Genomic DNA, 24,900 nt, shown 5'->3' on the forward strand with positions numbered 1-24,900 from the left:
TCAATATGTTCCTTGTCCACGAAGATAAACATTTGGATCCCACGTGGGTTTAATTTATATCTTTCTCTAGTTAGCCTGGTTGGATGGGGGGATACTACTTATTTATTTATTTATTCACAAATATATTTTTATTGATTTCAGAGAGGAAGGAAGAGGAATAGATAGAAACATCAATGATGAGAGAGAATCATTGATCGGCTGCCTCCTGCATGCCCCACACTGGGGATGGAGCCCATAACCTGGGCATGTGCTCTGATTGGGAATTGAACCCTGACCTCCTGGTTCATAGGTCAATGCTCCACCACTGAGCCACGCCGGCCGGGTGGGATACCCTATATTTACTTAGTCACCAAGATTCACCAAGCACGTAAAACATGGCGAGGCCAAAGTGAGTGCTAAAAGCTTAAGATACAAACTGGATTTAAGAAGCCCGTCCTGAAAATAAAATAACAATTTCATAATAAAGGACACATTAAAATGACATTATAGTGATCTTTTGGGGTAAAGGACATTCATCATTAAAATTATTCCACCTGTGGGTTTTCATTATTTAATGTGGCTACTGGAGAACCCAGTCGCGATGCGGCTCATGCGATGCCTACCGGACATGCGAGGTGTTTCCTCACCTCTTCATGGAACACAGGGGTGCCCACTCTCCCCACGGACCCTGCACACCCGCCCCCATGAGCGTTGCTGGTCGATAGCCCTGTCATCCTCGAGTGCACGTCTCCTCCCTTCTCTGCCTGTTCCCCCGCGGCGCACCGTTTCCAGGCGGCGGGGACTCGGTCTTGCTCACAGTTGCATGCCTGGTACTTCCACTAGTGCCTGCCACGTGCGGGGTGTCAGCACATACTTGTTGACCACGGGAAGGTGGCACGCTCGGGTCAGTGAGAATGAAGGAGGCGGTAAATGATACACACGAGTCAGCTTAGATCTCAAACGTGAGTGAGGAGGCTTGGAAAGGCGAACACCCGAGTGAAATACACATAAACACACATCCACGCACATATAGCCGCCCACATACACAGACGCCCACGCATCCATTTACACGCATGTACATGTGTGCATATGTATCTGAGGGACATCCATCTAAGTCCATGGAACACGTGTATGTGCACACACACCACAGACTATGGCATGGAAACAGCCCCCATGCACATGGGAGCCGGGCGCCCGCAGCTGAAGGGAGGAGGAGCCGGCAGGACGCGGCCGCCGTCTCAGGAACACGGATGCTACTGGATCCACAGACTCGAGGGGACCCGGCAGGACGGCCGAGGCCGACGCCCCCTTTCGCGGTCTCAGCCCCTGACCGCCCACCTCGGGGACGGCGCCCCGGCGCCCTAGTGTATGGGAGACCCTGCGCCACGGGTAACAGCGGGAGACCACGGACACGCGGGAGCTGGTCTCCTTTCTCTGCCCGGAGCCGTCCCGGGCATCGAGGGAAGGACCCCAAACCCCCTCTTTCTTTAGGTGGAAGCATCCTGAACGTGAGGAGGCGCTGAGCCGAGGAGGTGATGGGGGGCGGGAGGGTCAGGTGGGCTGTGAGGGATGCAGCACGAGAGATGCCACGGACGCTCTTCCCAGAGGGGCCTCTTCACCCGCTGGTGTGGCTCCGTGGCTCCGTGGCTCCGTGGCTGAGCGTCGACCTATGACCCAGGGGGTCAGGGTTCGGTTCCCGGTCAGGGCACAGTCCCGGGGTGCCACTCGATCCCCAGTGTGGGGCGTGCAGGAGGCAGCCCATCCATGATTCTCTCTCATCATCGATGTCTCCCTCTCCCTCTCCCTTTCTCTCTCCCTCTCCCTTCCTCTCTCTCTAAAAATCAATAAAAATATATTTAAAAGAATAACAACAGCAAAGAGGGGCCGCTTCCTTGCGTTCCCTGCCGGGTCCAATGTGAGTATTCACGGAAGGACAGGCGTCCCGGGCCCAGGTCCCCGCCATGGCCACGGGCAGTGTGCTCCGTGGATCAAGGACATGAGGTCACGCCAGAGCCGGCCTGTCTGCAGGGCTTCCCTTCTTTCCGAACCTGCGTTTTCCACCTGCACACACCCCCCCCCCCCCCGGTCCATTACACAACCACCCCCGCTGACCCCTCAGCAAAAGCCCAGTTAAACACGAAGGAGATGGCAGGCCTCAGGGGGGTTTACCTTTTACTCTGTGCTTTTTAAAAGTTTGGATTTAAATAGCCTGTTTATGTATTCAAACGCAGCATCGTCACGCCGTCAAACCAGCACGGGAAATTACCTTCCACAGCGAAGCCGAGGCAGGCGCTGCGCCTGGGACCCTGTCTCCGGGCCTCTCAGGTGGCGTTTGGAGACAATTTCCTGCTCCCGACGGGCAATCGGTCTCGGTCCCGAGGGTTAGGAGCAAGTCCCAGAGTTTTCAGTTCACGGAAATGTATTAAGAGCTAGATTCTAGCTCCCGGTTCAGCTCAACAAGTACCTTTCTTCCTTTCTTTCTTTTTTTTTTGGTTAATCCTCACCCAGGGTATTTTTTCCCATTGATTTCAGAGAGAGTGGGAGGGAGGGGAGGGAAGGGGAAGGAGAGAGACATCGATGTGAGAGACACAGAAAGGTCCTTTGTTCAGCCCGGCACAAGCCCAGGCTCAGGGGACCCCTGGGTGACGGGCCGCATGGGGCGTCCCTGGTCCCTTCAGAGATGGACGGCCACTCACCAGGCGTGGAGCAGCACTTTGGGGCTTGGCAGCGCGGAGGGCCCACGGCCGCTGAGGCCACGTGGAGCATGTGGAGGGCCCACGGCCGCGGAGGCCACGTGGAACGCAGGAGGATGAGTGTTCGATCAGGTAGTGCCTCTGGACATCTCAGCGTCACACGGGTCACCTCCTGGTGGCCCTGGACGCCCCTGACCTGTGACATCCCCGTGGAGCCGGCCCGTGGGAGGGGCCCCCGCCGCGGACCCTGAGCTGCGGGAGGAATGGCACTTGCCTCTCGGATCAGGGCCATGAACCGGGGTCCGAGGCGCCAGGGCTGGTGTCGGTGGCACTGCAGGGAGCTGACGGCCAGCTGGGCGGCCCGGTGGGCGGCGACGGCCACCACGTGCACGGCGTCGTACATCAGCGCCACTGCCGTCTGCGGAGACACACAGCACGTGCTCAGTCCCACTGCACGACCCCCTTCCCGCAGGACCCGCGCTGGGGGGGTGGTGGTGGTGGTGAGGGAGCAAGGGTGGGAGGGGGAGTGTCCTGAGCAGCAGGGGGGGAGCCCCCCACACACGGGTGGGGGGAAGGCAGCACAGACATCCCGTCCTCACAGCCCACACGCCAGGACCGGGCCAGCAGCAGTGGGTGAGGCTCCGTGAGGTCGGCCTAGTGTGCGTCTCAGCGAGGATCTGCCCGCTTCTGAGGGAGATCAGGGTGGGAAAGGGCTGTGTGTGGAGGAAAACACACCGGGGGTCCCCCCCATTGGACAGGGTCCCCAGGTCCCGGTGAGGCCCACCCTGGTCCCCACGTGGAGCCGAGCCTCGTGTCTCTTTAAACACAGGGATTCTGCCTCCGCGTCTCGAATGCCATTTTTCTTCTCTCATTGACGACGAGCTGGCAAACAGGTGCCGTGACTGGAGTAGATGGTGTGCCTGAGGCTCTGCGTGGCGCTGGTCTGACCGGAGGCGGCACCGGAGTGTTTAGATTGACAGGAGCATGCGGGCCGAGGGGCTGAAGGCAGGCGGTTCGGGGACACGGCCAGGACTTAGAACTGGGCTTTCCTTATCCCGAAGGCCTTGCTGTTTCCACGGAATCCCGATGACCACGATGCTTCGTCCCAGGATGAGCCGGGGCCCTCGAAGGCGGCTTCGCTGGGGGCCAGGACCCCTGCAGGGGCCCCCAGGTGAGCAGGGCGCTGACAGCTTCCTATTCGGACGAACTGATGGACCGGAGGCAGGGCCAGCTGAGGGGTGGGCGTCCACGGCCCCACGCGGCATCGGTCAGACAGGACGTGGTTCCCGGCCAGAGGACGATCCGGCGGAGAACGGGCCCTCCATCCCCTTCCGTCCGAAGCCAACGGACCGAGCCGGTCCAAGTGCCGAGAGAAACTCCCACGTCGTGGGAAGGGACGACGGAGACGCTAAAATTCCCCCCAGGCCCTACTGCATCATGAGCACTTCAAAACAAAACACTCTCTTTCTCACCTCAGACGTTTTTAAGTCACGAGTTTGACTATTTTTGAACTCTGTTGACTCAGTGACAGTTTTCTGACTTCACTCAGTTTAACCCTATTTTTTAAAGGTCCTATTTTTTCTTTAATGAAGTCTCTGGGTCGTAAGTCCAGCGTCCAGATGTTCGAACGGGGACGTGGCTTCTTATGTTCAGATTTGAATGCGGGGACATACATGACAACATTCTTTGCAGGTATTTTTATCGCCTGGAATTTTAACAGGTGCTTCATAGTTAAACATGTCAACGAGGAAGAGAGGTAAGTAGATGGGGAGCGAAAACACACGGGTTTTCAATGTTTAAACATCATATATATGCATATGGGCATCTGTACACGTGTGTGTGACACGCAAAAATGCCGATAACGGCTCCAGGGACGTTCACCCTGCGGGACAGTGGGACATGATGGCATTCCCTCAATATTAATTGATGGCATTCCCTCAATATTAATTGATGGCATTCCCTCAATATTAATCGTGATTAGTCTGTGGGACTTTTTTGAAATAACACAATTACTTTAGCATAATCTCCGTCTCCACGAATCACGCCTGTTTCTTACTTACACGCCCGTTTCCTTCTTTAAACGTCTGTGAAGCGATCCCAGGGCGCCAGGAAGGTTTCTCAGTTGGCATCAAGAGTCTCAGCAGGAGCTCACTCTGGGTTTGCTCAGTCAGCGACCCCTTTATGAGACGCATGTTGTTGACGGGCTGCTTCGGGCCAGCGCTCCCAGCATCACGGACCGCGAGCCTGTCTTTGCCCCGTTGTGTGTTCCTGCCTCGTTTATCAGAGGAATTGTCCGTATCAGTGAGGGTTTCCTTCCGGACTCTCTCTCTTCTGTCCCACTGATCTGTGTTTATGCCGGCACCGTGCTGTTTAGCTCATTACACACGTGTAGGACAGTTTGAAGTCAGGGAGCATGATGCCTCCAGCTTTGTTTTTTTTTCCCAAGATTGCTTTTGCTGCTCAGGGTCTTTTGTAAAATTTGTAATTATTTCTTTCTGGTTCTGTGAAAAAATGCCATTGGTATTTTGATAGGGATTGCATTGCATCTGTAGATTGCTTTTAACATTTCAGATAAAATATTCAGATTCATAACTTGTTAATGCTATGGATTCTTTCAATCCATGAGTATGGTATACCCTTCCATTTACTTATGTCTTTTTCCACTTCTTTCACCAATGTCCTAGAGTTTTCAGGGTACAGGTCTTTCACCTTCTTGGTTAAATTTATTCTAGGTATCTTATTCTTTCTGATGCACTTGTAAATGGAATTTCTTCATTTCTCTTTCTGGCAATTTGCTGTCAGTGCATAACAATGCAACGTATTTCTGAACATTAATTTTGTATCCTGCAATTTTACCAAATTTATTCGTTCTAGTAGCTTTTTGGTGGAATCTTTGGGGTTTAGTAGATATAGTACCATGTTCCCTGCAAACAATGACAGTTTTACTTTTTCCTTCCCAATGTGGATGCTTGTACTTCTTTTTATTGTCTGACGGCTGTGGCCAGGACTTCCAGGTCTATGTTGAGTAATAATGGCCACAGTGGGCATCCTTGTCTGGTCTTTGATCTCAGAGAAGAAGAGTTCAGTTTTTCACCACCGAGGACGATAGTAGCTCTGGGTTGTCACATGTGACCTTTATTGTGTTGAGGTACGTTCCCTCTAGACCCACGTTGTTGAGAGTTTTTTTTCATAAAAGGATGTTGAATTTTGTAAAAAAATTTTTCTGCATCTATTAAGAGGATCGTATGATTTCTAGTCCTTCTCTCTCGGGTGAGATGGCGGGAACAAGCTCTAGGCGGAATGGGCCCGTCCACCCCCCCTGGGCCTGGGACCGGCTCTGCCCTCCACCCCCTGGGCCTGGGCACGGGCTCTGCCCTGCACCCCCCGCAGGACAGCGTCTGCCCAGGTCACCGCCAGGAGGCCCCACGGCTTCACCCCCGACCTGCTTCCCGTGGGGCCTATGTGGCTCAGCCTCTCTCGCTGTGGCTGTCTGCATCGCTGTGGACACACTGTTCGTGGCTCAGCACAAGGGACCACACACCCCTCCCGTGGTCGTCAGGCCACGCCAAATGCGAAACCTGCAGCTGCCTTTGCTCCAGTGGTGCCCCTGGAGTGCAGGTGACAATGATGGGAGCGCTCGCCTTGTGACGGAGGGGACGGGGGGGTGGGGCAGAGGGTGGGGGAGGTGGTGGGGGTGGGGGTGAGGAGACGGGGGTGTGGAGGGGGTGACAGGGGGCGGTGGGGGTGGGGGGACGGGGGGCGGGGGTGTGGAGGGGGTGACGGGGGCAGGGGAAAGGGGGGCGTGCACAGAGGATCTTAAAACCTATTTGAACTCCTTGGAATTAGAAACCGGAGAGAAGAGAAAAGCAGCGGTCGCCTCCCTCTCTCACGCCACCCGCTGCAGAGCCCAGTCCTCCCAATGCTCCCTCATCGTGCCCCCCTCCCCCGGCTCCCCGTAGCCTCCCACCCAGGCGCCCGCAGCAAAGGGCTCGCGGGTCTCCCTCCGGCCCCTCTCGTCGGGAAGGCTGGTTGAGGAACAGCCAGGGACCACCCAGAACCAGCCGCTCCTCTATTTCTCCTTTTAATTGGCTCCTCATTAAAAAAAGAAAAAGAAAAAACATCCAAGTTAGTTCGCTGTGCGATGATGTCTTCAGTTGCCGGTAAATTGCGTCTTAGTGGCAAGCGTGTTTGTCCGACGACGGGACGGAGAATGAGACACTCGCCGGTTTAGAACGCGATGACCTGCCTGGTCCCTGCTCTCATCTTCCCCCCGAGATGAAACTGCTCCCCCCAGAAGGCTTTTCCACAAGACGTCCTGCTATTTCCTCCATCTCGGTCTCGCGGGGAGTCTCGTTAGAGGCCTCGCTGAGGCTGGTGACAACGAAAGACAAATGATGTCAGAGCTCTGGACACGCCGCTCCGATTTCTCCACTCAGCAGAGGGCGCTCCGTGCCTGGCGGGCGGGTGCCTGCTGCTCCGAGGGCGCCATACGGCAGATTGGAGTGACGGCGGGGAGGGGGGGGGGCTGTCGGCATGTGCCACGCTGAGCCTCAGGCACGGGGCGGGGAGGGTGTGCACACGGCCCCCACGTGGGAACCCCGCACCGCCCACTGAGCGCCCCTCGCCGAGATGGGGAGGGGGCGGAGGCCAGGAGGCAACGGGTCTGCTCCCCCTTCCCAGGCGGCTCCCCCACCCGCTTCTCCAGGTCACATTCCAGCGGCGACCTCTCCCATTTGGCCCACAGTGGCCAATGGTGGCAATTCTTTCAGCTGTTTTTTTTTTCTTTTTTATCCAAGACAACTTCAGTCAGAAAACCCCCAACAGCAGTTATTTATTCATTTATTTATGAACCCTCATCCGAGGATATGTTTCCATTGATGTTTAGGGAGCGAGAAAGAGAGAGTCCAAGACAGAGAGAAACATCGCTGTGAGAGAGACACATGGATGGGCTGCCTCCTGCATGCGCCCTGACCATTGCCCGGGCCCGGGAGGAGCCTGCAACTGAGGCATGTGCCCTTGACCGGAATCGAACCCGGGACCCTTCCGTCCGCGGGCCCACGCTCTATCCACTGAGCCACACCAGCCAGTGTTTGACATACTGGGCCAGGCGTTCCCAAAACCTACAAAGCGGCTCCTTCTTCTCCCTCCCACGAGCCAGGGCGCCCACCGGCCGTCCCACTGGCCGTCCCACCCGCTGTCCCACCGTCTCAGGCGGCCGAAGGCACGGGGTCTCCCCGCCGAGCCCCTCGGGAGCTCAGACCGGCGCCCAGGGCCAACGGTGGCTCCTTACCGTCATCGCGCCATCCAGGAGGCCGGGCCTGGGCGGGGCCTGCAGCCTGTCCGAGGCCCACTTCTCCAGGACGGACGCCACGTGGGGACTGTCGACGCGGAGCAGCCGGAAGCCGGTCATGTTGACGCCGCTGTGGCTGTAGGGCCCCAGGTCCAGGGCAGCCATGTCCTGCGGGCGGGAGGACGGGGGTCAGTGTGACCGGGCCGCACGGCTCCAGGGAACGGCGTCCGCGTCCCTTCGCTTCCACGAAGCGCGTCCCCCGGTGTTGGCATTCGCCGGCGCCTCCCGGGCAGGAAGCAGCTGTCCCCGTCCCTCTGTCCTTTCTCCACAGCCCGAGGGCAGGAGAAACCCGGAGGAGCTGCGGCCAATAATCCGCGGGCGCCTGGGCGCCGCCTGCAGGACCCTGAGGAGCCGGGGCTCTGCGTCTGGGATCCTCACCGGGAACCGGCAGGGCCTTTGTGTCCCTTTGGTTCAGTACCTTTATTATTTTATATTTTATTTTATTTTATTAAAAAGATTAAAAAATGTTTTTATTGATTTCAGAGAGGAAGGGAGAGGGAGAGAGAAACATCAATGATGAGAGAGAACCACGGATCGGCTGCCTCCTGTACACCCCGCACTTGGGATCAAGCCCACAACCCGGGCCTGTGCCCTGACCGGAATCGAACCCTGACCTCCTGGGTCATAGGTTGATGCTCAACCGCGGAGCCACCGGCCGGGCGGTGCCTTTATTTTATAAGGAAGCGGAGGTCTGAGGCGACGTGGTCCCCGGGAAAGACCATCTTACCCCCACGCCCTGCAAAGGAGGGAGATTTGGAAATTGCACAGCGTTTGACAGGAAGTTCCCTCAGCAGGAAACGGCACCTTTCCCCGCTCGCCGAAAGCAACCCCATCCCCGGCGAGGGCGGGAAGCGGGCTCACAGCTCAGCTCGGAGGAACAAAAGGTCCTCTTCAGGGAGAACAGAAGCTCCCGCATCTGCTGGGGCACCTGCCTGTGGCGGGGGGGGGGGGGGGGGGGGGGGGGAGGGGGTGTCTTCACAGGAGAACCTGCTCCGCCCCCCAGCAAGGTCTCAGGAAAAGAGCCCCCTCTCCCCATGTTTTCCATCGCAGACGAGGCTGAGCCAAACCAGACGTGCATGAGCGGATTCACGTTTAAAATAGATGCGATACCTTCACCTTTTCTATAAAAAGGCCAGGCTGCGAACTGTAAAAATATATAACCCATTTAAGGCTAAACCAAACTTCCAAAGCATCATTTAACAGAAAAGAAACTTCCATAAAACGTCCCTAACAAGGCTCTGGTGTGGCTCAGTGGTTGAGCGTCGGCCTGCAGACTGAAGGGTCCCGGGTTCGATTCCCGTCAGGGCACAGGCCCGGTTGTGTGCTTGATCCTCAATGTGGGCCGTGCAGGAGGCAGCTGATCAGTGATTCTCTCTCCTCATGGGTGTTTCTCCCTCTCCCTGCCTCTCTGAGATCAATAAAAAAGTCTAAGAAAAGCGCTGATATGACGTCCCTGGGCTAGGAAGGCCGTGGTTCCCCGTGATGAAGGGGCCGCGGGCGGGAGCCGTGTGGGAGCCCCGAGGCCGCGTCTGCAGAGGCCGCACCGGAGGGTGTCTGAGGGCCTTCCCCTCGCTGCCCTTCCCCGGAGAGCTCGGAGCAGAGGCAGAGCTCTGAGAGCCGCGAGCCCAGCCCAGGCCAGAACAGGTGCTCGCCCGCAGCGGCCCTCTTCCCTCCCGGGCACGGCGCCGGTCCTCCCCGGAGTTCCGTGAACGCTCCGGGGAAGAACGGCAAGAGCAGAGCCGGCAGAACTCAGATAAACCGAAGGAAGGTGCGAAATCAGCACAGTTAAAGCATAAATCCCAAGAATGAGCAATCCCTTTATCACACTCAATACACCGAAGGAGTTACTTCAGCCAGAGGAGGTCAGACAGAAACTTCCAGAACGCCTACGGGACCCCTCACGGATGCAGCAGCACACGGATGCAGGGAGCCAAGATGAATACACAGAGATGTGGGCGCAATCGGGCTGCCTGCGGACCGAGCCTTCCACACCGCGCGAGGAGAGCGCGGGAATCCCACGTCCCCTGTGAGCGAGGACCACCTGCTCACTCCTCCAGGGCCTCCCGGAGACCAGCCTGCTCCTGTCCCTTCTCAAGTTTCAGCAGAACCTCCGCCCGCGCCCGCTCCCTCGCCCAAGCCCAGAGCAGCCACGTGACAACTCTCCGACGCCCTCCCCACCCGCCGGCCTCCGTCACACCTGAGCCAGGACCTGGGTGTGATGGACGGCTGCCTGGTCCCGGTCCAATCCCTCATTGCCCTCGCCCGCCAGCCCACGTGCCAGGTGCACTGGGCAGATGGCACCCTCACCGACCCTCCCAGAGCCCGAGTAGATCCCAGTCGGCACATCCTACGGATTAGACACGGAGGCTGGGCTGTTTTCTTCTTGTGTAAGTGGTGTGTGTGTGTGTGTGTGTGTGGGGGGGGGGGTGTGTGTGTGTATGTGTGTGAGTGTGTGTATGTGTATGTGTGTAAGTGGTGTGTGTGTGTGTGAAAGTGGTGTGTATGTATGTATAAGTGGGGTGTGTGTATGTGTGAAAGTGGTGTGTATGTATGTATAAGTGGGGTGTGTGTATGTGTGTAAGTGGTGTGTATGTGTGTGTGAGTGGGGTGTGTGTGTATGAGTGTAAGTGGTGTGTATGTGTGTAAGTGGGGTGTGTGTATGTATGTGTAAGTGGGGTGTGTGTATGTATGTGTGTGCATGTGTGTGTGTGTGTGTGTGTCGGGGGGGACGTGTGGCTGACTTTTAAAATTGATTGTTGAGAGCTATCACATCATTCTGATGTGGTTATACCCCGAATCATCCCCCCTGAATCTGATCATCTCTCAACATTTAGGGTGTTAACATTTTTAAAAAATTTCTCAGTCTTAGGGTCATGCTCTTTCTTAGTGCCAAGTGTTCAATGTGCAAACATCTCCCAAGATGCTCTTCTGAATGGCCCCACAACACCGACAGGCGACCCCTCCGAACCCGCCCTCCTGGACACGGCGGGGGCCGGGCCGGGTCACAGGACAGGACACAGTGCGCCTTCCTCGCACACGGAAATGGGGCGATGCTTCTTGACGAGGCGTTTGCACGTCGACGTTTCTACGCGATGGGAGTTTAATCCCTTCCCGGGTGCACGTGCATGGCAGCCGTTTTCAACAAAGGAGAGAAGCCTGCTTCTCAGCGTGTCTGGATGGAGAGGATTCTCGGAAGAGCGAGTCCCTGCTCCACAACGAGGGCTGCCTCGGACGGCGGGTGGCCTCCGAAACACGGGGGATGCTGCAGTCACGGACGTGTGTCTGCGGTCACGAACGCGTGTCTGCAGTCACAGACGTGAGTCTGCGGTCACGGATGCATGTCTGCGGTCACAGACGTGGGTCTGGGGTCACGGACGTGAGTCTGCGGTCATGGATATGTGTCTGCAGTCACGGACGTGGGTCTGCGGTCACAGACGTGTGTCTGGGGTCACGGACGTGTGTCTGGGGTCACGGACGTGTGTCTGCGGTCACGGACGCGTGTCTGGGGTCACGGACGTGTGTCTGGGGTCACGGACGCGGGTCTGCGGTCACGGACGTGTGTCTGGGGTCACGGATGTGGGTCTGCGGTCACGGACGTGTGTCTGCGGTCACAGACGCGTGTCTGGGGTCACGGACGCGTGTCTGGGGTCACGGACGCGGATCTGCGGTCACGGATGTGGGTCTGCGGTCACGGACGCGGGTCTGGGGTCACGGACGTGTGTCTGCGGTCACGGACGTGTGTCTGGGGTCACGGACGCGTGTCTGGGGTCACGGACGCGGATCTGCGGTCACAGATGTGGGTCTGCGGTCACGGACGCGGGTCTGGGGTCACGGACGTGGGCTAGGGTCACGGACGTGTGTCTGGGGTCACGGACGTGTGTCTGCGGTCACGGACGCGTGTCTGGGGTCACGGACGTGTGTCTGGGGTCACGGACGCGGGTCTGCGGTCACGGACGTGTGTCTGGGGTCACAGACGTGTGTCTGGGGTCACGGACGCGTGTCTGGGGTCACGGACGCGGATCTGCGGTCATGGATGTGGGTCTGCGGTCACAGACGCGGGTCTGGGGTCACGGACGTGGGTCTGCGGTCACGGACGTGTGTCTGGGGTCACGGACGCGTGTCTGGGGTCACGGACGCGGATCTGCGGTCACGGATGTGGGTCTGCGGTCACGGACGCGGGTCTGGGGTCACGGACGTGGGTCTGCGGTCATGGACGTGTGTCTGGGGTCACGGATGTGGGTCTGGGGTCACGAATGTGGGTCTGCGGACAGACGTGTGTCTGTGGTCACGGACTCGGGTCTGCGGTCACGGATGTGGGTCTGCGGTCACGGACTCGGGTCTGGGCGTGCTTACCAGGGTGGTGAAGAGGTAGTGGTAGCGCTCGGTCATCATGCCCAGGAGCAGGATCTGCAAAAGGGAAGCGGAGGGTCAGACACAGGTGGTCACGAGGCACAGAGACTGAGAGGCGACTCCGTAGCTGGGCCACAGGACAGGCAGGGGCTCTGAGAGTCCAGCAGACGAGGAACCTGGGGGACCCAGGGCTGCGGGGAGCAGAGACCCAAGCCACTGACGCCATCCGAGGCTTGTCATGGCGTCGTGTGTGACTCGGAACCCAGTCACTGGACTGAGGATCACATTTAAAAATGTTTGTGCAGCCCTAGCTGGTGTGGCTCAGTGGATAGAGTGTCGGCCTGCGGACCCAAGGGTCCTGGGTTCGATTCTGGTCCAGGGCACGTGCCTCGGTTGCAGGCTCCTCCCCTGTCCGGGCCCTGGTCAGGGTGTGTGCAGGAGGCAACCAATCGATGTGTCTCTCTCACATGGATGTTTCTGTCTTTCCCTCTCTCTTCCATTCTCTGAAAATTAATGGAAAAATGTCCTTGGGTGAGGATTAAAAAAAATAAGTTTGTGCTGAATCATCTTCATGCTCGGAGTTGTCCATAACAGCACAGAGTGGCCTTCTGTGTGACCCCAGGTGTCTGAGTGACCCCAGGTTTCTGAGTGACCCCAGGTGTCTGAGTGACCCCAGGTTTCTGAGTGACCCCAGGTGTCTGTGTGACCCCAGGTTTCTGAGTGACCCCAGGTGTCTGAGTGACCCCAGGCGTGGATATACACCTGGCTGGTCCTCTGAGCTGTCCTGCTCATCATCTCGCTGAGCTAGCAATGCGGGTGCGCAGACGCCCTTAGATGAGGGCGAGTAGGTCCCTGCATCTCTGACCCCTCCCTCCCCTCCCCCGCTGACCCCACAGAAGGAGCAGAGGACGTGCCCATAGATGGAAGGATGGGGACGTCCTCACACGAATCCCCCACGGCCTCTCCACCCGACCTCAGGGCCCTCCTGGCCGCTGGCCAGCTTCAGACACGCCGTGCGTCTCCTGTGCGTTTGGCGAGGAAGGGAGGAGAGGCGGCGAGAAGGACCAGGGTGCTTGGCCGACGTGGCTTGTTAAGCTGTGGTCCTCCCTGGGGATTTCTGGAAATGGGGTCCCCCGAGAAGGAAAAGGGGCTCATGGTCTGGAGATAAACGATTGTTGCTCAATCTCTGAAATCAGAACGACCACCGTCCTCGGGGCAGGTCCCCCAAAAGGACTGTTTGAGGGCGTGTGATGGTCTTTGTAAGAAATGAAAGGCGGAGATGCAGAAATCCCCGCCCCCCCCACAACAGTTCCCCACAACTCGGATGCGCTCCGGACGCCAGCTTTGCCACCAGAGGTTCTTAGACGCCATCCCAGAGACCCTGCGTCACCAGGATTCCTGAGGGCGGAGCCTGGGGCTGGTGGAGAGCCCGGCTCTAAGGACACACGGACGTTTGCGTGAAAGAACAGAGACCGTCGTGACTTCAGGGAAAGATGCATCGACAGGTCTGGGCAGAGGGCCCCTCCCCACGGCGTCCCGGGAGGAGCCTGAGACAGATCAGAGTGGTTCCGCGGGAGAGGGGGCGACGCATGAAGAGGGGGGTCGCGATAGCACGGAATGTACCCGCCCGCCACTGCTCATGCCCTCGGCTGCCGCGGAAACCGGCGGGGTACCGCTGAAGGGAACGCCAGGAAGATAAGACAAATGACAGGAAGCTCGCCCGTAGCTGGGAGCCGGGCGGGGAGCCGGCGGGGAGCCGCTCCTGCGGTGATAACGAGCCCGGCTCACGCGGCTTCAAAGGGCAGAGCTGCTCCGGGGCCATCGATCACCCCAGCGCCACGTGCGGCGAGGAGGCCTCGTCAGCTGTCCCTGATCGCCGCGGAGCACAAAGAGCCGGCCTGCTGGGCCGGCCAGGAACCCCATTTTTCACTTCAGTCATTAGGCCGTGCGATTGCCGCCAAGACCAGCTCTTGAAAGGGAAAGGGACACGTTTTATGTTAAGAGATAGAGCTGGGCTCGGAGGTTTGAAATATTCCTCCTGGAATTGAAAGCGAGACACAGAGGCAGCCGAGCTTTCGGCTCTAGGCCGGGGCTGGTGTTTCTCCCTACACTTCATTTTGGAGGCGTCTATCACCAATGGAGGGCCTAGGGTTTTCTGAAAAATTGATATTGTGGCCCTGGCTGGTGTGGCTCAGTGGATAGAGCGTCAGCCTGTGGACCAAAGGGTCCCGGGTTCGATTCCGGTCAAGGGCATGTACCTTGGTTGCAGGGTCCTCCCCGGCCTGGGCCCTGGTCGGGGCTCGTGCAGGAGGCAACCCATCGATGTGTTTCTCTCACATCGGTGTTTCTCTCAGTCTTTCCCTCTCTCTTCCACTCTCCCTAAAAGTCAGTGGGAAAATATGCTGGGGTGAGGTTCAACAACAAATTGATATTGTCATAGTGATACACAAAACAAGGAGATCTAAAATATGACATCACAAACTTAACGCGTGGGAGGGAGTGAAAGCGTAGTCCTTGTAGGATGTAGTTGGCACGGGCATGCCTATCGACCTCACACGGGCTGCCGGAGACACGGAGTGGCAGACATGAACCTGTCAGAGCCACACACCAAAGCCCCACGAAAGACACACGGAGAAGGAAGAGAAAGGAACCCACAAAACACAGAGCAAAACCAGCAAACGGCAGAGGCAGTCAGCAGAGGAAAGAAATAGAGAAAAACTACAAAACAATGAGCAAAACGGCAACAAGCACATACGTAGCAGGAACCACTTTAAATATAAAGGAATTAAACGCCCCAATAAAAGGACGAGGGGCGGGTGAACGGATTAAGGAATGAGATGCGTATGTGCTTCTTGTAAGACACTCACCTCACATCTAAGGATGCACGCAGGCGGAAAGGGAAGGGATGGACAGAGACGCTGCACGCAGATCGACATGAAGAGAAAGCTGGCGTCGCAATCCTCACATCAGACAAAATAGACTTTAAACAAAGAATGCAAAATAAAACACACCACAACAAAGGCACTCCATAACGATAAAGGGGGCAGCCCCATCATAAATACCTACGCACCCAATAAACGGGCATCCCAATATAAGGAGTAATTATTAATAGACGCAAATGTAGACATTGACAGTCATCCGATAACAGGAGGGGTCATCGCCATCCGCTCACGTCAGTGGATACATCATTCAGACAGGAAACGGATAATAAGATCATGGCTTTAAACGTCAGATCAGACACGTATAGAACATTTCATTCAAACACTGGATAAAGTTCTATTTCAGGCGCACAAGCCGCAATACATTCAAGGAGGTTGAACCCCTATCAAGCGTCCTGTTTGACCACAGTGGCATGAAACTAGAAATCAACAGCGGGAAGAAAACGGAAAAACACACACACGTGGAGACCAAGACCATGCAAGGAAGCCACCAACACGTCAGATGGGAAATCAAACAGGAAAGAAACAATGTCCTTGAGGCAAATAATGAAAAACACAACTTCCCCAAATTGATGGGATGCAGTGAAATCAGTTCTAAGAGGAAGCTCGTGCTCAGCATCCAATCATGAAACAATAAAAATCTCAAATAAACAATCCACCTTCCCCCCTAAAGGAACTGGAAAGAGAAGAACAAACAGCAGGGAGGACGCACACAGATCAGAGCGGCTATAAACGCCACAGAGATGAAAGAGCACACCAACGGAAAAGGTAATGAAACGGGGGTTCGATCTTTGAAAAGATAAACAGGACGGATAAACCTTCAGGCAAGCTCTTCAAGAAAGAAAGAGCTCAAGTAAATGAAGTCATACGTGAACGCGGTTACAGCCGACGCCAGAGAAATACGCAGGATCATTAAGGAATACTGTCCATGGCGCCATCCCCGCCGAGGGGCCGGCCTGGGGGATACGGACACATTTCCAGCAGCTCAAGCCTCCCAGGACCGGACAGGAAGAAGTAGCAAATGTAGACAGACCAGTTCCTAGCAATGTCGCGGAAGCAGGAATCACCGCGAGCAAAAGCCAGGTGGTGTCACAGGTGAATAAAACGTGAAATGCTTTTTTTTTTTAAGCAACCATTCAACTTATTGTTTTTATGAGTATTTTATTGTCATACCTGGAGGCAAATATTCCTTTGACATGCCCCTTATTCAATGTTAAGAGCTATGAAGATGCATGAATAAGCAGCTAATAGGTTTACTGCTTTTTGAAAAATATACACTGAGTGGCCAGATTATGATGATCTCTGAACGCATAATAATCTGGCCACTCAGTGTATATATGTGTGTGTGTGTGTGTATATATATATATATATATATATATATATATATACTGCCTCATCTATATATATTGGAGGCCCGGTGCATGAATTCGTGTATGGGTGGGGTCCGACCAGCCTGGCCAGGGGGAGGGGACATGGGCGGTTGGCCGGCCTGCCTGCTGGTCGAACTCCTGGTCGAGGGGACAATTTGCATATTAGCCTTTTATTCTATAGGATAGACACTGAATGGCCAGATTATTGTGCGTTCAGAGATCATCATCATCTGGCCACTCAGTGTATATTTTTATTGACTTCAGAGAGGAAGGGAGAAGGAGAGAGAGAGAAACATCAGTGATGAGAGAGAATCATGGATCAGCTGCCTCCTGCACGCCCCCCACTGGGGATGGAGCCTGCAACCCGGGCCTGTGCCCTGACCGGAGTCGATGCTCAACCCCGGAGCCACGCCGGCCGGGCTGAGAGTGTCTGTTGTGGCCTGTCCTCCGAGGCAGAGCACTTACAGACGGCGGTGCTGCCGTCGTACAGGGCATCCCTCTGTAGGCGGGGGTTTCAGCCGGAAGTCACTCAGGGAGCAAGGAGGTGTCCTCTCAGGATGAATGTCCGTCTTCAGATAAAAGCACAATCAGGACACAGGGCATTCCCTCACGGTTCTTTGCAGAACTGACGTTCTCCTCAGGGACGCGGCCTCTCCGAACTTCCACGCTGTGCTTGTCTGTGGCCTGATGGGGGCGCTGACCCAGCCCCGCACACGTTCAGGGCAGTGCTCTCAGCTAGCAGCCCTGGCTCCATTCAGACCTTTTTTTTTTTTTAAATCCTCACCCGAGGATATTTTCCCATTGATTTTAGAGAGAGTGGAAGAGAGAAGGAAAGACAGAGAGAAACATGGATGTGAGAGAAACACATCAATGGGTTGCCTCCTGCACGAGCCACCACTAGGGCCCGGACCAGGGAGGAGCCTGCAACCGAGGTGCGTGCCCTTGACCGGAATCAAACCCCGGACCGCTCTATCCACTGAGCCACACCAGCCAGGGCCTATTCAAACCGTTTTATTGGCACCCGGCACATCACATCACACACTGTGTGGAATAACGTGGCTGCCAATACTACCTGTATTGAGGCCCATAAACACTTGTGTATATTTAATAACATACTCATACCTATGAACCACTCCTCGAGCCAACCTCGGTGCTCAGGAAATGTGAATCAATGTTAACATCAGCCGGAGAGAAATCTAATTACAATGAGAATGTGCCGCCAAAGTAATGCTATAATATGCTGCAGATTATCACCCAGCGGTGTAAGTAGGGATTCATCATTATTACGTTGTCAGAATTTATCCAAAGTAATGAGCATATCACCAGCTAACCGCCTCAAAGGCTACCAGAGGGCCCTGGGAGTTTACAAAAAGAACGAACTGCTACCCCATCTCCCCGTTTATTTGGGAGTCTGCTAAGTATGAGGCAACGAGAGTTTTTATTTTATTAATCCTCACCCGGGGATATCTTCCCGTTGATTTTAAGAGGGAAAGAGAAAGAGAGAAAGAGCGATGTGAGAGAAACACATCGATTAGCTACCTCCTGCACGTGCCCTGACCAGAATCCCGGGAGGAGCCTGCAACCGAGGTACGTGTCCTTGACCGGAATCGAACCCGGGACCCTTCAGTCCGAGGGCCGGTGCTCTATCCACGGAGCCGCACCGGCCAGGGCTGTGTGAGTTCTTTGTGTCTGGACCGGCCAGGGGTTCTTGAGCACGGTGAGCTTGGAAACTCGGAGCTGAAGGTCCCTCGGCAAGATTAGCGCCCACGGCCTTTTCCCAGAGAAGAGGCCCGGCTCAGGGCAGCTCATTCAGGGGGTCCTGGCAGCCAGGCCGTGGGCACGTGGGGTCCGGTTTGAAATTGGTGGTAGGACCTGGATCCTCATGCTTCCCGTCTGAAGCCTGGGATACTTTGAGAGGATAAAAACCATCACTCCAGGCAAATGCGCAGCATATTTTGACACATGGAAAATGTAATGGTAACTAGTTTATTCTATCGAGGAAAACGCCGAGTGTGCAACTGGGTCTCCCAACTTCCCACCTGAGACTCTAGTCCCTCTTCCTTAGGGCTCCAGAAATCTGCTCCATGGTCTCCCACCGACTGCAGACCCTGGAGAGCAGCAGCCACACTCCCTTCCCGGGTCTCCTTGGCCTCGGGGGGCAGAGGTTGAGATGGTTGTGCTGTGTTTTCCTTTATTGTGTCTTTGTCCCCATCGATCGGGCTCCACAGGTACGCGTTGAGCAAAAGAACGAATTTCTGTGCCGCGTGCCCCCCACACCCTCTCCGGGGCCGCGGGATTATCAGTCCATTGGCATTTCTCCGGGGCTGATGGACGAGGCACGACTGGGTGCTGAGCGTGAAGTGGAGCGTCTGGAACGGGAGGAGTGTGAAGGTCAGCTGGGACACGTTCCGGGCTCCAGCACGGCGCGTGGACGTCGTGGGGTACAGGGCGGGAGCAGGATGGGGGGTCTTCCTTTACTCTAAACCCCGAGGGGAGTTTCAATCCCAGACCAGCCACCTGCTGGCCTGGGGACCGGGGGGAAGTGAGGAAATCGCTCTGCGCTCTGCCTGTTTCTCGAATACAGCTTTCTCCTCCGTTAAACGATGGCGCGGTTCACCGGCATGGCCAGGGCCGCCCCGTCTGACTGATGATTAGAACCTCGTTGGTGCAGGTTCCAAACACGGCTCGGTGTCCCGGTCCGAGGGGCGAGGACTGAGGGGGTAACAGGACAGGAGACCCACCTCTGCTCCGCTCGCCCCGCCCACAGCCGCGAGGGACCACTCGGGCGAGGATAGAACCACGCACACAGCTGCGCGATTCATCCACGGCCCGTCGCTTCCCACGGCGGGAGGCCGGGCGTTAGCATGCATCTTCTCTCGGCCTGTTTGTCTTTAACCCTCACCGAGGACATTTTCCCACCGACTTCGAGAGAGAGGGAGGGGGAGACGGAGAGAAACAGCGATGTGAGCCGAACACCCACGGGAAGGACTGCTCCAGGCGCTAGAGACGCAGGGGAGAGGCGGGAAGTGGGGAAGGTGGGCGCCTGGGGCCAGCCGAGCTGCTGTCGGAGGCCGGGCTGGCACCGAGCGAGAGAGGCCGGGTCAGGTCGTGCCGGCATTGAGAGCAGGCTCCATCCGCCCTGGCTGGTGTGGCTCTGTGGACAGAGCGTCGGTCTGCGGACTGAAGGGTCCCGGGTTTGGTTCCGGTCAAGGACCCATGCCCGGGTTGCAGGCTCGATCCCCAGTAGAGAGTGTGCAGGAGGCAGCTGATCCGTGATTCTCCCTCTCTCTCCCTCTCCCTTCCTCTCTGAAATCAATAAAAAAAAATACATATTAAATATAAAAAGAGCAGGCTCTGTCCATGCCCATGGCGGTTGAAATTATTATAACTCTGAGCTTCGCATTTCATTTGCAGAATAAGGGTGATACCAATGACATCCAGGCTATTGTGTGATTGAGGGGCGTTGCTGCTAGCCACCCACAGGGCGGTGTCCTAGGTTTGCCTTGGCCTTGGGGGGCGGAGACCGCAGGGCAGCTGGCTGCTCAGAGGGACCCGTGTGGGCACCTGCCTGCCCCTCCCCAGCTCCCCGGCTCCATGTGAGGAGACCACGGTCACCACAGGGGCTGAGGCCCGGGCTGCGACACGGGACCCCGGAGCCCTCAGGTCGCTGGTGAGGCCGGAGGTCGGGGACCCGGGAGCCCTCAGGGCCTGGCACCAGCAGGCACGTGGGGAGGACGTGCGTCTCCTCCTCTCCCCTCCCTCCTCAGGGAGGGGCTGGGTGGGCGGCGGCTGGGATCAGGACCCTCACGTCCGCTCCCCTCCTCCCAGAGGCGCTGGCACACCCGTGGGTGGGGCTCACCCTGGTTCCTACCGGCGCCTGCACGGGGCTCGTGGGGCAGGTGCAACCACCTCGCACGGAGCACGTGGCCTTGTTTTGACCAGAACAGACGTCCCGGGTCTTCCCATCAACACCCGCTCCTGGGGGAGAGGGGGTCCATGGGGGCCCGCCGAGCCCGCCTGGTCGCCAGAGGACAACCCCCGTCAGTCGCCACACCCGCACCCACACCTAACCCTAACCCTCACCCCCACCCCCACCCCACCCTCACCCGCACCCTCACCCTCACCCGCACCTGCACCCTCACCCTCACCCGCACCCCCCACACCCACACCCCCTCACACCCCCCCACACCCGCACCCTCACCCGCACCCTCACCCGCACCTGCACCCGCACCCTCACCCTCACCCGCACCCGCACCCGCACCCGCACCCGCACCCGCACCCGCCTTAAACCAGGAGGTGCAGCACCAGGGCCATTTTACATTCTTTTAAAAAGTGATTTGAGAGAGACAAGGAGGGGGAGAGAGAGGACCCTGGCTCCCTAAAGGGTCTGAAGGGCAACCTCCCACCTCGGGGCGGCTGATGCTCAGGCTGCGGGGCGGCCGGACGCGATCCCGGGAGAGAGAAACGCGTGTCCCCCCCCCCACGCCCCCTCACCTGCTTCAGGACCCGGGCGGCCGTCTCCAGGGAGCAGTCGAAGATCACGTGGACCTCGCGGGCGCGCTTCATCTCCTGGAGCAGCGGCTTGGCGTCCTGGGTCCCAGGGGGCAGCTGCCGCACCCTGAGCCGGAGGTCGTGCCGGGAGGGGGCCTGGATGAGCTCCTGCAGGCGGATCAGACCTGCGAGGACAGAGGACGGGGTTCCTTCCAGCCACGCGCACCGTCCCCCCGGCAGCCAGAGCCCGGCCAGTGACACGCTGACGGCTCGCCTGTGGTCCCCCTGCCCGTGGCGGATACACTGCGTGCCCACGTGTGGGGGCCATGTGGCTGCGTGTGGGGGCTGTGTGGCTGCGTTTGGGGGCCATGTGGCTGCATTTGGGGGCCATGTGACTGTGTGTGGGGGCCGTGTGGCCGCATGTGGGGGCCATGTGGCTGCGTGTGGGGCCTGCATGGCCACGTGTGGGGGCCGTGTGGCTGTGTGTGGGGGCCGTGTGGCTGCGTGTGGGACCTGCGTGGCCACGTGTGGGGGCCGTGTGGCTGCGTGTGGGGCCTGCGTGGCCGCGTGTGGGGGCCGCGTGGCGGGAGGCGCACTCTTCCCAGCGCACCAGGAATGCGTTGGGGTGCAATCCTCCTCCCCAGTCTGCAGCCGACACCCCACACCTTTAACAAGTGACGCCTGTGCCCCCACACGGGTGTAAACAGGAAGTTGCCGTGGGACAGGGAACACCCGCCCCCAACAAGCCCGGGGGCGGGACCTCTCGGGCCGTGAACCCGCGGCCCCCAGGGTCTCGGGGACGGGTTTGCCGCCGAGGCGTCGGCGGCCCTAAGTGATGGAGTCCTCGCCCCAGAACCTCCCGAGGGCTCCCCTCCTCTGACAGGGCGGCGCGTGGACGTGGGGGTCCGTTCTCGGATGCGTCAGAGACGACGTGATGACAGCCTGTGCGCCCACTCCTGTGAGGGCGGGGGGTGCGCGGCCACCAGGCGGCGGGAAGGCGTGCTTGCCCACGAGGGGGACGGTGGGCGGCACGGTCTTTTGTTTTTTAAAATATGTTTTTATTGATTCCAGGGAGGAAGGGAGAAGGAGGGAGGCAGAGAAACATCAGTGAAGAGAGAATCATTGGCCGGCCGCCTCCCGCCCGCCCCCCACGGGATGGAGCCCACGACCTGGGCCTGGGCCCTGACCGGGAATCGAACCCTGACCTCCCGGTTCATAGGTCGATGCTCAGCCCCTGAGCCACAGGGGCCGGGGGTGGGGGGGGCGGCGTTGCGTGCTCTGCGTTTGGTAACTGTCGTGCGGCCACAGCGGCAGGTCCTCTCTCAGGACGCACGCTGTGTGCTCAGGGGTCACCGTGTCGTCACATCTTTCTCGTGGGGACAACCTGCTGCGCGTCATCCGAGTCCTGGCAGCTGTTTTCGTGACGAGAGAACCACAGAGCACGGGGCCGCGAGGCCGCCAGGGAGCCCGGGTCTAGAGGGAGGGGTGCAGGACCTCCTGGTCCATCGTCACAGCTCCCCCCAAGTTCCCATCTTTCTAAAGAAAAGGCCGCCTGCCCGGCGTGGCCCAGGGCATAGAGCGCCGGCCCTCGGGCTGAAGGGTCCCGGGTTCGATTCTGGTCAAGGGCACCTTCCTTGATTGCAGGCTCGATGCCCGGTGGGGGCCGTACAGGAGGCAGCCGATCGGCGAGGTTCCTCTCTCATCGATGTTTCCGTCTCTCTGTCCCTCTCCCTCCCTCTCTCTCTAAGAAATATATAAAAACATTAGAAAACAAAGAATAAGGCAAACCTGTGGCTGTGAGATCACACAGGCGTTCCCTCCCCCTCCCCCCGCGCTGGGAAGAGCCGGAGCCGCACCGCGCCGCCGGTTGGGCGGTGGAAGGCACATGAGGAAGGAAACGCTGCTACAGGTCAGAGCCGCCCTCTGTGGGCGTCTGAACCCCCTCGGCATTCCTTAGGGAACGGGGTCCCGGGCCCAGACCTAACCATTGGGCATATGGAGCGACATCTTTAATATTCTGACTAGATAACATCTGTATCAAAGGTGGTATTTCCTTTTAAAGACCCTCCTGAGGTTGGTGATGAAGAGATCACTCCCCACAGGGACTGGATTGCTCGCCGGCGCGTTCCCAAGTCAGAGCTCCCCAGCCTCCTGGGGGAGACGCTCGTGCCGCCCGCTGTGGGCGAGGCCCAGAAGGCCCAGGGGCCCGTCCGCGTGCACGGGAGCTACCTGTGCCGTCCTCGTACACCAGGGTCACGGCCCGCCAGGCGAAGTGGAGGACCAGGTCCAGCACGGCCCTGCCGACGGCCGCCGGGTCGGGGTGCAGGTTGATGTGGAACGCGTCTCGGGCGTCCGCCGAGGGGTGCTGCCAGCGGGTCTGGATGTGGGGGACCTGCAGGGCCTGGCAGATGGACTGCACGGCGCTGACCGAGGGGCTGTGCGCGGGGCCGAAGAGCGCGGCCACGCCCAGGGCCAGCTGGTCGCAGGCTGGGGGGAGGGGGCGGTGAGAGGGAGAGGGAGAGAGAGAAAGAAAGAGAGAGAGAGAGGGAGAGAGAGCTGTGAATTCCTGTGAATTCCCTCTCACCGCCCCCCTCCGGCTTCCCCGCCACCTGCAGGCTCACACCAGCCCCCAGAGTCCCAGACCCTGAGCCCCGAGGTCAGGGACGGGAACGCAGGGCCGGCAAGGAGCACCACAGGGCGGCGCCTGCAGGTCACCTGACCCTGGCCTCGCATCCTCACGGCTCATCAGGTGGAGTCTGTCTTTTAAAAAAATATTTTTAATGATTTCAGAGAAGAAGGGAGAGGGGGAGAGAGAGAGAGAAACATCGATGATGTGAGAGAGTCATGGATCGGCTGCCTCCTGCACACCCCTCACTGGGGATGGAGTCCGCAACCTGGGCCTGTGCCCTGACCGGGAATCGAACCCTGACCTCCTGGTTCCTAGGTTGACGCTCACCCACTGAGCCCCGCCGGCCGGGCATAGGTGGAGTGTAAACCCCTGGCCTGGTTTGGGGCCACCAGTAGCCTCCAGCTCGTCCACAGCCCTTCGCGGAGCGAACGCCGGGTGAGGGGGTGTCACCTGCAGTGGCAGCGACGGTGGCCGCGTGGCCCCAGGAGCGGCTGCAGGCGCTTTGGCCCCTTCAGGAAACGGGCAGAGAGCACCGCGGTGCCGACCCCCCACGAGTCACCGGATAAGGAGTGGCACCGCCTACAGGGCGTCGGGGACGCTGCGCCCGCCCGCGGATGTCAGAACGGAGACGCCAGGCCCAGCTCGGCCAGGCCTCTCCGCGCCACACCAGCCAGGGTGCAGCCTGAAACCAAGTCGACGTGTGTTTACAAATTAATTTATGGCCCGGCCGGCGAGCGCCGACCTGTGAACTAGGAGGTCCGGGTTCGATTCCCGGTCAGGGCACGTGCCCGGGTTGTGGGCTCCATCCCCGGTGTGGGGCGTGCAGGAGGCAGCCGATCCACGATTCCCTCTCGTCATGGATGCGTCTCTCTCTCCCTCTCCCTTCCTCTCTGAGATCAATAAAAACATTTAAAAATGTGACCGTGTTTCCGAGTCCTCTCTGGTGTCAGCCGACCCCGAAACAGGCCCCCCCCCCCGGCTCTTCCCGGGAGGGAAACCTCGGCGTCTGGTAGGAATTAGGTTCCGTCTTACAGACGATTCTGTCCGAAGGCAGAAGAGAATCAAGAGAGCAGATGCAGAGGGTGTCCTCACGGGTTTC

General features: G+C 58.2%; 1 protein-coding gene across 1 annotated transcript in view; it reads right to left on the reverse strand.

Moving 5' to 3' along the window:
- GRIK1 (glutamate ionotropic receptor kainate type subunit 1) overlaps positions 1–24,900 on the reverse strand; it is a gene marked incomplete at its 3' end in the record, with an annotated part of 110,483 nt that overhangs the window by 35,443 nt on the left and 50,140 nt on the right. The window contains exons 3-7 of the mRNA XM_079767440.1: positions 23,402–23,659; positions 21,176–21,357; positions 12,376–12,429; positions 7,963–8,130; positions 2,947–3,090 (exon numbers count right to left, since the gene is read on the reverse strand). Of these exons, the coding sequence (XP_079623566.1) occupies positions 2,947–3,090; positions 7,963–8,130; positions 12,376–12,429; positions 21,176–21,357; positions 23,402–23,659 (806 nt within the window). The remainder of the gene's footprint in view (positions 1–2,946; positions 3,091–7,962; positions 8,131–12,375; positions 12,430–21,175; positions 21,358–23,401; positions 23,660–24,900) is intronic.

Source organism: Cnephaeus nilssonii (genome assembly GCF_951640355.1).
Source record: "Cnephaeus nilssonii genome assembly, chromosome: 3".
Lineage (NCBI taxonomy): Eukaryota > Metazoa > Chordata > Mammalia > Chiroptera > Vespertilionidae > Cnephaeus > Cnephaeus nilssonii.